Below are 12,776 nucleotides of genomic sequence, written 5' to 3'. Positions count from 1 at the left end.
TTTTTTATTATAATAAATGCTGAAATCACTTTTAGTAGTGGGAATGTGGTCCCGTTTTTAACAGTGGACATAATATATGGGTTTTCCCACACTGTTATTCTCCAGGCCTTGGCATTCCCAGCTGCAAGGTCACTTGAGCAAATCTACAATCCTCCTCACCATTCTTCCACTTTTAACCCTTTCCACCCAACACTGACAGAGACTGGATATTTGGAAGAATTGTTTTTCCTGTGAGGGTGGTGAGGAACTGGAACAGGTTGCCCAGAGAAGCTGTGGTTGCCCCATCCCTGGAAGTGTCCAAGGCCAGGTTGTATGTGGCTTTGAGCAACTTGGTCTTTGGAAGGTGCCCCTGCCCATCGGAGGAGGGGATTGGAGCTATATGAGCTTTGAGATATCTTCCAACCCAAACCAGTCTAGGATTCTGATTTGTGGTGCAGTGCATTTGTTGGGGTTGTATTTGTAGGGATTTGCACTTATGGGGGTTGTATTTCCATGGCCATACATTTATGGGGGTTGCTATCGCGGCCCTGCACATTTGTTTGGCTTCCATTTTTGGACCTGTTCCTTTTTGGGGCCGCGCTTGCAGTTGTAGGAGCGCTGCCGGCCTCGCCCGATGCCAACCATAAAATTAAACCCCGACTGTGCCCACCCGCCCCATTTTCCGGCTGCCAGCAGTATGGCTATTGCGGGGCGACGGGCGCGCAGGCGTAATAGTGTCGTGTGACGAGGGGAGCGCGGAGGCGCTTGGTTGTGGTGGCGGTGGAGAGTGTTACCCGGATGTCGCGCATGTGCAGTGGCGTCCGGACGTGTCGGAGGCGGCTGCGGAGCGCGAGCGGCCGGAGCTGCGGTGACGAGGCGACGACGGCTGTCACTGGGCGCCTGGGTTCCCCCTCCCCCGTGCCGCCGGCCTGAGGGTGGGGGGACGGAGGCTTGGCCCGTTCTGCCGTACCAGCTGAGACGAGAGTAGGCACATTCCTGCAGCCATCGCTACCCCTCACCCCAGCCGCAGGCCGCGCCCGGAGAGCGGCCGCTCCGCCGCCGCCCGCGGCCCAGGTAACATCCGCTCTCGCCTCTCGTCCGCCTGTCCGCCGAGGCCGCCCGCAGCACGCCCTCTCCTACCGCTCGCCGCCGAGGTTGCCGCAGGACCGGGCCGGGCCGCCCCGCCGCGCTGGAGGCGTGCCGGCTGCTGCTCCGGGGAGCCGAGACAGCGGCTCCCCCCACCCGCCGCCCGGGGGCTTCTCCTCGGCCCCGCTTCTTTGGCTTCCCCTCCCTGGCTCCTTCCCCATCTCCCCCTCTTTTCCTGAACGAGAAAAAAATATGATCGCCCCGCCTTCAAACTTCTAGTATTATTTTTTTAAGATCCCGGCAACGGCTCTCCAACTGGCCTGTTCCCAGCTAAACTTTCCTCCGCTGCCGTTCGTGCAGACTGCTCTCATCCTCCTCTCTCCCGCACGGTAGAAAAACGCTCTAGGTGGTTTTATGTGAGCCGCTTCTCGTTTAATTCTTTGAAATCTGCCATCTTATTTGCAGTAACAAAGAACGGTGCTTTTAGCTCATTTTCAGACAGCATGGGGCTGCTCAGCACAAGGGGTATTAATTAAGATCCTTCCTTCCCTCCCTCCCTCCCTGCATAGTTGAGCCTTATATGTTTTTCCTACAAAGACGGGTTAATTTGTGGGGTAATCTAGTTGAGAGTTAGGTGTGTTATCATTTAGTACCCAAATTGTGCTACTGCAAGCTAGTTCTTCTCAAACACATACGGTTGGAGTAGGATCGTGGTGTCTTTTACCACCGCTTCTCAAATTATCTTGGTTAATAATAGTGTGCCACTGTCAACAGGCAAGAGTGAATTCAGGCTCCTGCACTGTTGTTACTTTGTTCAGTAATGTAGATAATTCCATGCAAGGTTGTTGAAAGAGTTGTACTGCCCTATAAAATTAAATGTGTTTTTGTATTCCAGCATCATGATAAGTAGACAACTTGTCCTTCTGGCCCTCCTCTTATTTTTCTTGGTTGGATTGTGACTGGAAGGAATTTCTTCTCACTTTGCAGTCATGGACCTCTTTTGATTTGCTTGTTGTGTAGGCATGTTTAATATTGATATAGAAACTTTATTTCAAAGAGCTGAAGCCTAAAGAAAAGCAGTGTCTCTAATTAGAATTCCGTTTTTAGGTAGATGGCTCTTTACATAATGCATTCGGTGGAAGCTAACACAATAGGGATGTGAGTTTTGAGAGGAATCAACAGATTTAGTGGAGAACAAAGGTGTGCTGAAAGCAGATCCATGGATCCTGATGAGGAGCGGCCTTTGCTGTGCTGTTGTTAAGGTCTTGCTGGAATTTTAGGACTCTTCTATGTTGCTGACCTTGTGAAAAAATCTACTTTTGTTTGAGGCTGGAATTTTCTGTGTTTCTGGAAGTGATTTTTTTTTAAAGTTTGAGCAAGTGCAGAGAACATTATCTCTGTGCAGATTACAATAAAGATGTTATCTAATACACCTATTTCTAGGGTATCAAAACATTACATACAAGTGAAAAATCACACTGCTTTTGCCTGAGCAAGGTTTGATTCTTCCTTTTATTGCTTGGTGTAGCCATAATTGTTTTCTCTGTGAGCTTTTGACAAATTACTGTTTGCCCTTGTTGAAGGAAGCCTTCTGCAAGAAGAGGAATCTTGCAGGATCCTCTGAGGAAGAGTTCAGATTTGCCATGTCATTCTATGGCAAGGATTTTCACCACCTTCTGCTCTCTGAATATGGTCTCTCCTGCCGTTTCTGGGTTTTTATCCTCATCCCCAGGTGCTAGGATGAGGAGGGGATGACCTCTTGCTCAGTGGGACCCCAGGGGTGCTCTCTCACAAGTGAGGTAGTTTGAGGTGCCTAGAACTGTATTGTGGAAATAGATCCAATTGTAGAAAAGCTTACTGCCCTTCTCACTCTCATGGTGTAAGGTGCAGTAGTCTTCCTTCTCTGACCATACAGAAGTCTATATTGAAAAGAGGAGTTGTTTTCATCTGTATGCTTTCTCAAAAATAAAAATGTGGAGAGGGGAGTGGAACCAAAATGAAAAAAAGAAACTTTCTAGGATTTAAAATGTATGTGTATGTAGTCACATCAGCATAGTAGCTCTACCTTGCTCACTGTGTCCTGCCCCCCTCCATGCATTCAAAAACAAGATAGGGATTGGGATGTGTTTTTACTGTTGTATAAGTTTCTTGAACAAGATTAAGAAAACTGGAACTGTGTGCAGCAGAAACGTTTGCTCTGTTTATAGGATCAGTCTGTTGCATTTGTAAAGTGCTTTTCAAAGCAGTCAAAGTGCACAGGTTGAAGCTGAGAGGAGTAAAAAATGCTGAGAGCTGCACTTGGTAGCAGCTTCTTCCACAAAGAAATGGTTGCTCCTACTTTTTTAACTGTGAATTGATGTTAAGATGAAAGAGTTGCCACTCAGTTGTCTTAAAACTCTTTTCCAGTTCCTATTATGCTGTCATATGTCTTACATTTTTGTAGCTACTGACAGTGAGATGAGCAGAATTGAGACTTATGATTCAGGTATGCACACAAAATTAGTATTCTGGGGAGTGTTGGCTCTTACTGTACAGAACAGTGTGTGTAGTACTTTCTTAGTACTCTCTCTTGCTCTTTAATGCTAATTGTTCTTATGTCTACAAACACTTTGTTCCTGTTCACCCTTTGGGCAAGTAGATAATAATCTAATATGCTGGAATGTATCTGCAGTTTAATAATTCATATCTTCATCAAATCATAAGCTGCCTTTTTATTGGTTTATGGATTTTTCTTTATCATAAAATTTATACTACTGCATTATTAAACAGCAAAACTGTAGTAATGTTTTGGTGGTTAAAAGCTATCAAATGTATATGCTGATTTTCTGACATCTTTGTGTTTGTCTAATTTTGGAGACAAGAGCCTTTCTTGTCCTTTATTCATGTGAAATGTTCTAGCAAGATGTCAATTTGTATGCTTTTCTAATTAGCCAGTTTGTTAGCATCACATTACTACCTAGTATCAAAATGCTGGAAATCTGTTTGGGATGGCTGTTACTAGTAAATCACATTCCAGAGTATCAGTGGCAGGTTCACTACCCTATTTGTTTACAGTAGGATTTATCATATCAGTGTCAGGCCTGGATTAACTGTCTTGCCCAAGATGTTGGATTACTGATTGCCTGGATCATATTCCTTTGGGCTACATCCCTGATTTCCAGCTCCATAACTGCTTGGTTTGTCTGCATAAGTGTATTGTTTCCTTTTTTTGTTGGGGGTTGATTGTTCTCCTGAAATTGCAAAATGTGGCTTACGGTCACACTAGGGCACTTAATGGGAGTTTAGGTGAGGTCTTCAGGCTATATAGGATGTATGGAAGAATTATGGTGTTTGTTCAAGTTTGCATCAGTCTTGAAGGAAGAGTTTCAGTTAATGGTTACTTATCAATTTTCTGAGATAATAGTGTGTTTGTTGCAGCTCATCAAGGGTGATTTTAATTATCTGGCAATCTGAACTTCTTTTGTCTTACAGATTTACTTATTCAGAGGCTTTTATTCTTGTTCCAATACTTAGAGTATTACAGAATACTAGTTGTTCACTTGTTTTATACCTGTTAATACCTACCTGTTAATACTTAGTTATTGAAATAAATTACTTTCTATAACAGAATTATAGAATCGTTAAGGTTGGAAAAGACATTTGAGTCCAAACATAATCAAGTACTTCTCTATAACTTTGTAACTTGTTAGCATTTTATATTACTTGTCCCTTTTTCCCTGTTCTGCTCTCATCACACTATAGCAAAAGGGAGAGAAATACCTTTTTGTTCCTTGGTGAATGAAGCTGAGAGCTTTACTACAAGCACTGTCTCCTGCTGCTGTTTTTCTCATGTTCCCTGTCTCTTCTCTCTGCCTCTTTTTTCCCGAAGCACTCTCACCCATTTCTGTTTCCATGAAATTCCTGGGTAGAGGGAATTAAGAATTTCTTTGCTCAATATATTTGGCCCTATGTATTCAACTGTAGATCTAAGCTTGAACTGTAGTGTCCATTTGTAAAACATAAAAACTTGGATTGTCTCCAAAATATACTAATGCTTCAGAGAAAATATGTCATGGCACTTATCAATTATGTGCCAGATTGATATCCACTGACCTCACTCCCTCTTTTTGGGGATCAAAATTGCAAGATTAAAGACAAGATTTCTGTAGATGTAACTTCTAAAAGGAGGCTCCTGAATTAATGAGCAATTATGCATCAGCAGTGTTTAACAGTATTCAAAATCTTAAACTGGCCTGGTGTTATGGGTTGGCACTGGCACAGTGCTAGTGTACTTATGAAAATATATTTTCTTAAATGGTTACTGTGAGATGTGATTAGAAACAGAGTAGAGTAGGTTTAAGTTTAGAAATAAAGAAAAAAACTTATACTATAATAAAAGAAACACACAAGATTTAGAATGAAAGCCTAAAACATTCTTTTTCTTTTCACTTAATTTCTACTAAAGTATAGTGAGACAAAACTTTGGATTTTCGATTAAGTTACTACTTCTTAGATAATTAATTTTTAGTTTATCAAGAGAGAGAGGAGTTTTTCTTGTAATATAGTCTTTTACAGGAAACAGTTGGAATTTTTTATGTTTTTATGTTACACATGGCACTACTCGGAGAAAATCTGCTATTGTGATATCTTCTTTCTATATACAGTGTTCTTACTACTGTCTATGGAATAGAACTGTTTATAGGGATCTTTTTAAGGTTGTTTTGCTAAGTACTAGAAAATAACAATTTCTTATTTTGGGACAACAGTACCCCTTATTTTCTCCTCCCCTGCGGCCAAGGGTTTTGAGAACAGAGATTTAGTTTGACTAAAACTTCCCAAAAAAACTCACTTCTTTATCAACCCACGACACCTGGCTTTCAAAAATGCTGAAGAATCAGCTGCTCCTACTGAGCACAGTGGCAGCTGAGGGGTGACTTCAACATTTCTAAAGATCGTTACACTTAAACAAGGGTTTATTTGCTTGATCTTAGTCTTCTGAAAGTCAGCCATCAAAATTCCCATTCATGGTTTTAGGGATGTAAAAGACCTGCATGTCTAATTTTAAGCATCTTTATTTAAAGCTCCTTTAACTAGTAGCTTTATCAAGTGACTTATTTGTGTTTACTTATGTGTATCTATCTGGGATGCTGTTTTATATTTAAGGAAAATTATGTTCTATTTTGTTTTAGCTGGTAAGCTTTGAGATTTACGTGAATTCGAGTTGCTGTGGAGAATGAATGGCAGGTTAAGCTTGACTTTTAATAGAGTCTTACTGATTTGAAGCATTAAAAGAAGCTGGTATTGAGGGAGAAACTTTAATAGCTAGGTAAAATGATCTTACTCAAACTTATAGATAATTGTTTTCCTTTGGGAGAAATTAGATCCGGAAGCATTCTTACAAAAGAAAAGTATTGAAAATGGAGGGGGGGAGGATTTGCGCTGGGTTTTTTCCCCAAGTATACCAAAATGTGATGTATTCAAGTTGAAATCAGAAAAAATACTAAGTAGGGAAGAGTTTGTTTCCTTTTATAATTGTGCTGGATTTGTGTTGCAATATTCCTTTTACAAGGAGGGAAGTCATGTTAATACTGTAACTTGTGTGATGCGTTAACTTTCTAAATTAACACCCCACTCTTATTTTTGTGCAATGCATTTGTTTCCAATAAATAGCTGCTACTGCTGTACTTCTAATGACATGGAAAATTCCAGTGCAGAAACAGGTCTTTGCCTGGATGTGTTCTTCAGATAATGAGAACAAACATTTTTTTCTTTAACAATTGAAATCACATATATTTTATTTACAGTGCTGGGAACAACATGGTAGTTTCAAAAAGGCTGCTATTTTAAGTTTACTTGGAAAATGTAAATGTAGTAAAATCACTTATATGTATTTGCTGCCAGTTTCTTCAGAAAGCCAGACCACATAGTTCATAGAATGGTGTTAGTGAAGCCAGAGCTGCTTGAAGAATCAGAGCAGCTTTTTGACAACATTAGACTCCTTTTCTGCAACTGCACAAAATCTGCTGTCCTATGTTTCTGGATAAAGCAAGATAACGTGTAACAATTGTCTCATTCAAAATCAAGAAAATCAGGCCAGCTATAATTTGTGGATTAAAGGAAACTTAAAAAGGATCATGTCTGCTGGCTTTGAGAAGAATGGCTTCATGACTAGAAACCACTGCAGGTTCTTAACAAGTGGAGTTTAATGGCTAAGTGTGTTAGGAGGGACTTGGTCTTGAGCTTATATTTAGTGTAATTAAGACAGTTCTGTTTGAGACAATTCAGAAGTGCTTTGTTAGTGACTTCAGTCGAATTGTCTTGATCCAGAAGAAGCTGGATCCAAACAAGAAAAGACAAATGTGCCAGTTGAGGTTTTCATATCTAAAAATACACACAATACTAATTTACATAAATGTGTATTAAGTTAATGGCCAGGCAGAATTTTTGCCTTTCTGGTTAGCAAAGAGAAATAGAATTGATTGGAGGTCAGAACATAGTTGAACTATTTGAACAGAATTATTAAATGAAGATGACAGATTATTCTGGTGTGTATTCATGCTTATTCACTATTCACATTTTGTTTAAATCAGTGCCACTTGATTCCCAGACAGTATTTTCACTTGTTTTCATCCTGCCAGTATAAAACATAGGAAATCATTGTTACTGTTCTCCTTTTCCTGATTCATTTAATACATTTCTATATGTACATACTATTTGTACATATATATAAACTATAATCTTTATTTAAATATTGTTACTAGGGGAAAATAAATCTTATATCTAAAACTGTGCAAGCAGTGTCTTAAGCATGTTTTAGCTATCATGGGACAAGAAATGCAGTTTTGTCACATACTTTTAATATCCTGCACTTGAAAATAAAAGAAGCACAGAGCCACAGACTTCCTTAGAAACATGATCTGCAATGTTAAAAACAAATCTAATGTATATATTTTTTCCTCCTAGGTTTTACCAAGAGACAGTACATCTAACACTTAACTTGGATCATCTCTTGTTCATCAGCTTGAAAATCATAACAGCCCCCAAAACTGACATTTGATCTGAAAGAAAAAGCTGTGACAAATGGACAATATGTCTATTACTAACACACCAACAAGTAATGATGCTTGTCTGAGCATTGTTCACAGCTTGATGTGCCATCGACAAGGTGGAGAGAGTGAAACTTTTGCAAAACGCGCAATTGAAAGTTTAGTTAAAAAGCTGAAGGAGAAAAAGGATGAATTGGATTCTTTGATTACAGCTATAACCACAAATGGAGCTCATCCTAGCAAGTGTGTTACAATACAGAGAACGCTGGATGGGAGGCTTCAGGTTAGTATAAGTGAAAATCAGATGTTTTCCTCCTAGTGAAGCTGGAGCAAAAGTGAGTGACACAGGATCCTAGAGTGTTGAGGAAGAGTAGCTCTTCTCTAGCATCTACCCTTGCCCCCATTTGTAGGCATGTTTTATGGCTGGAGCTCTGGACTGCTGCAGTAGTTTTTTGTTTGTTTGGTTGGTTTTTTTCCAAAAGGAGCAGAAGGTATTGGATCAGCTGTTCTAAATGAGTATGTGTGTGGCAGTAAAAACCAGGGTCATGTTACAAGTTTGGCTGTTTATCCTGGTATTTTCACTACAAGCTTCTGTTAGTTCTGTGTTGGTCAGAAGTATAAAGACAGACCTATTCTAAGAAGGTACTCCAAGGAGTCTGCACTGAGAATTTATGTTAGCCTTATATCATCAGTACTCAGTACCTGTATAGCTTTGGTTACAATTTCCTTGTTCCAGGACAGATGTCATGTTTGGTGGCTAGCTTTCTGTCTACCCTAGAAGCATTTTTTTAATTTTTTTTTTTCATTATAATGGAATGGCATTCTTCTACTTGTAAATTCCTTATAGTGTAGCTCAGCACCTCGTTCCTCTTCTGGGGCAAAGCTCCTTAGTCATCCATGGTGGGGAAGGTGACCATACATGCTACCTTAAGCACAAATTCTGCTTCTGCCATTTTGTATCCAGTATTTTTTTCTTAAGAATCACAGTGTTGATTTAACCATAGCAAAACCCTAATAGAGATTTATTTCTGTTGAGTACAGAAGTTGGGTAAACTGTACATCACCCTTTTTTTCCCCATATTTTGATGATGGAGAAAGGTTGTGTTGTTGTTTGTCCTCTTCCAGCTTTGCTTCCTACTAAGTAAAATGAAATGTATTTCTACTTTCCCAATCAACTCTTGTGTCTAACTTTTTAGGTGGCTGGTCGCAAGGGATTCCCTCATGTGATTTATGCTCGTCTTTGGAGGTGGCCTGATCTTCATAAAAATGAACTCAAGCATGTTAAATATTGTCAGTATGCTTTTGACTTAAAATGTGACAGTGTCTGTGTAAATCCTTACCATTATGAGCGTGTAGTATCGCCTGGCATTGGTAAGTAGACTCTTGATTTAAAATGGAACAGTGGGAATAAAGTTTAAAATGTTTTCCTTTTAAGTGTAGAAAATACAGGCCTAAATTAGAAACATTACTTTTTAATGATTTAATTATAAATTACTCTCATATACTCTTGTCCATCTTCTTAATGGAATTATTCTTTTATTCTAAATTTAAAAGAACAATTTGTTGCTTTTGTTTAAGTCTTTCTGTTGGCTTTGCACACAGTTCTTGCAGTTAATGTGTATCCTAGGAATAATTTAACATTGAGACTTGTGTTGAGATAGAGGGGATATAATATGTAGTCTGTAGTACCAATTTGTAAAGTTTATAAACTTAATGTTCAAAAGTTGTTGAAGATCTCTGAATATAATTTTCTATGCCCCCTTTTCTTTTTCTTCTTTTTAAAGATCTCTCGGGACTGACACTACAGAGTTCTGGTAAGTAGTTCTGTTTACTATTGCATTTCTATGGGTGCAAACTGTGTTAAATTCTTCAGTGTGTACACAGTTTATTCCATTGTATCTCCTTAGGAAAGATTATAGAGAGCAGACAAAAATGCATTTTTCTCTCTGGTTTTGGGAAAACCAGCTAAGTAGCATATAAGAGGAGTGATAAATTCTTTAAATTGAGGCTTCAGCTGAGCTTCTCAGTATGTTCTGTTTTCATTGCTCACAATTTATAAGTCCCACAAAAAAACCCCAAACAACAAAACTCTCACCATTGAATGCTGCTAATTAATAAAAAAACCCAGACACCCAAAACCATGTGCACCTGTATGATATGCTAATTAATTGAATTGGGAATAATAGATGCTTATGATGTAATAAGTAGTTTAGCAATAAACTGGTATAAGTTCTGTAATTAATATGCAATTGAATGAAGGAGTCTAATATTCTTGCTGTCTCAAACTTGAGAGAAATTGGACATTAAATCTCTAATGAACATTTTTCAGAAATTATGAGATTGTGCAGCTGGTAACTGCTTTATTTCAAAACTGGTATTTTTTTTTCCTTCAGGAAGAAATTCATAGAGAAATTTGGATTACCCAATATTTTTAGCAAAGGCAACTTAAAAAAACCCCAACCCACCCAACAAACTCTTAACTTCACAAGCTTTAGCTTGTTTGCTCACCTCTGTAATTGTTACATGTGTCTTCTGAAAAATGATCCTTTTATACAGAATCAAAGCTTACTAGCCAGCAGTTAAATACATAAATGTTTTCATGTCATGCAACTGTTTTTGCAGCAGGAAAGAAAAAAAATACTGTCACATTTTAATATATTTAAGTCTGCTTATGAGCATGGGAGCTAATGTAGTGTGTTATTTAAAGATTCTCAATAGGATATATAGAAATTCTTGTAGTGGCAATGGTAGTAATTTCCTTACACTGTATGTGGAATATTCTGAATTAGTGGCTACATTATTAAATATGGAGTATTGGTGTATTGTCTTTGAATGTGATGTTTCTAGTCAATTTGGATGGGAGTTGCTTAAAATTATTTAAGGAATGCATGAAGTTTTTTATGTACTGTGTTAATGAATTGTTTTTCATAGGAGATTTATTTATGTTGGCATTTGTATACTAGGAATTGGTTTGTTAACTACTTCGTTAACATATATTTAGGTGCTTGACAAAAAGCATGTTCCTCCCTTTTATTAACCATGTCCAATCACACAGTGATGGACTAGAAAACAAAATGCTATTGGAGTCTACTATTGTGGGACTAAACTGCTTGTTTGATAGCAGTAAGCAAAATAAACAGTTTGCTTTTCTATTCAGTTATGCTTCAAAATTTCTTGCTGCTGGCTTGAAGTGTTTATTTGTATTTTAGTGGAGTGCTTTAGCAATGTTTATAAAGGTTAAATTCCCCCCCCCCCCCGTTTTAATGGCATTGTTATTGCTTGAATGTAGTAGCACAATCTGTAGTTAAATCTTGAAAATAGATTTGCTTTGCATGTTTAACTGTTTGTTTCTTCACAGCTCCTTCAAGTATGTTGGTGAAAGACGAATACGTTCATGACTATGAGGGGCAGCCCTCATTGTCTTCTGCTGAAGGCCATTCAGTCCAAACCATCCAGCATCCACCAAGTAACAGGGCATCTACAGAGCCTTATAGCACCCCAGCCATGTTAGCTCCTACTGAGGCTAGCACTACCAGCACCACTAATTTTCCCAACATTCCTGTGGCTTCAACAAGTAAGAACGAGATTATATGAAATACTAAACTCTGAAAATGTGAAAGCTCAAAAATAATCACTGATTTTTGACAAAGTAGATCTTGTATTAGAACTGTGCTGCTGCCACACTACACTGGTAAAAGTGTGTGGCAATATGATCTAGGCAGTCTCATAAGCATTAACATAAGGGTTTACCTTGGAGCATAATTTGAGTAACTTTTCCTGGTGGCCCAGTCTTTTTTCAGTGAGACTGACACTACATGACCGTTACAAGACTCTTGAATATGCCCAAGGTTCAGTAACACAATGTTAAAACAATTGGCCAGTAACAAAAATATTATGGCTATTATTTGATTATTGTTGTAGAAATGGAAGAATTTTATTATTTTATCACAACAGCAAATGGGATAACAAACAGATATGCTGTAAGGTAGCAGTATCAAGATGTTTTAAGGCAATTCTTTAGTGTTCCACAATTGACAAAATGTATCTTCCAGTTTTAACTTGATTATTTTTATAATGGCCCACTGTACTACCAAAGTGACAACCCTAATTAATATTTTCATGAGCCTGTGGAAGTACTGCGTTGAAGTTTTTTGTTACTTTTTTGTGTGTATTTGGTACAAGTGGAAGAGTCTGGTTTGCCAACACCAAACCTCACATTTCACTCCAGCAGGACAGTAAAGCATTATGTGCGCAGCATCCTGCAGCCCTAATGTAGGGAAACCATGAAGTCTGGAGGGGTTTCACATACTCATTGTCACTTTAATATCAAAGATGTGTGAATATGATGGATTTCATGTTATCAAATTTGAATTATGGTGGAATTATGTTTTTATAATGTCTTGAATTTTAGCTGGCCACTTTTTTGTTAAAGCTAATGATGGTTTTGCCAAGCTGAGATGTGGTATCTGTCTCCAGCAGAGAAAAAAGGATAGGCAGTTTAATTGTATTGCTTTTGCACAACAGTTTATTGTCAATAACTTTTTCTCATCAGTGTTATAATTGTTGGAGCCAAGTGGACAAGAAAAAAAGGCTCATTTTTGGGTTTTAGTTTAAATTCTCAATGTATTAAATTCCGCTAGCCCACAACAGTTTGAGAGTGCAAGTGCACTTGTGAAACTGCTGATC

General features: G+C 38.6%; 1 protein-coding gene across 7 annotated transcripts in view; it reads left to right on the top strand.

Annotated features, from left to right (window-relative positions):
• Positions 1 to 877: 877 nt before the first annotated feature.
• Positions 878 to 12,776, top strand: part of LOC128782894 (mothers against decapentaplegic homolog 4) — a 31,630-nt gene continuing 19,731 nt past the window's right edge. For 3 of the 7 annotated variants that reach the window (XR_008428918.1, XR_008428917.1, XM_053933408.1), the window contains exons 1-5: positions 880 to 1,053; positions 8,008 to 8,373; positions 9,287 to 9,461; positions 9,875 to 9,904; positions 11,449 to 11,664. Coding sequence is in view for 5 of the 7 variants with exons in the window: in XM_053933408.1 (XP_053789383.1) it covers positions 8,125 to 8,373; positions 9,287 to 9,461; positions 9,875 to 9,904; positions 11,449 to 11,664 (670 nt within the window). In the remaining 2 variants the exon portion in view is untranslated. Of the gene's footprint in view, positions 1,054 to 8,007; positions 8,374 to 9,286; positions 9,462 to 9,874; positions 9,905 to 11,448; positions 11,665 to 12,776 lie in introns of all 7 variants that reach the window. The other 4 variants (XM_053933403.1, XM_053933405.1, XM_053933404.1 and 1 more) reach the window with 2 other exon arrangements.

Source organism: Vidua chalybeata, assembly GCF_026979565.1.
Source record: "Vidua chalybeata isolate OUT-0048 chromosome W unlocalized genomic scaffold, bVidCha1 merged haplotype SUPER_W_unloc_4, whole genome shotgun sequence".
NCBI classification, from domain to species: Eukaryota; Metazoa; Chordata; class Aves; order Passeriformes; family Viduidae; genus Vidua; species Vidua chalybeata.
Note: the sequence above shows the minus strand (reverse complement) of the source record. Positions and strands in the feature narration are given on the sequence as shown.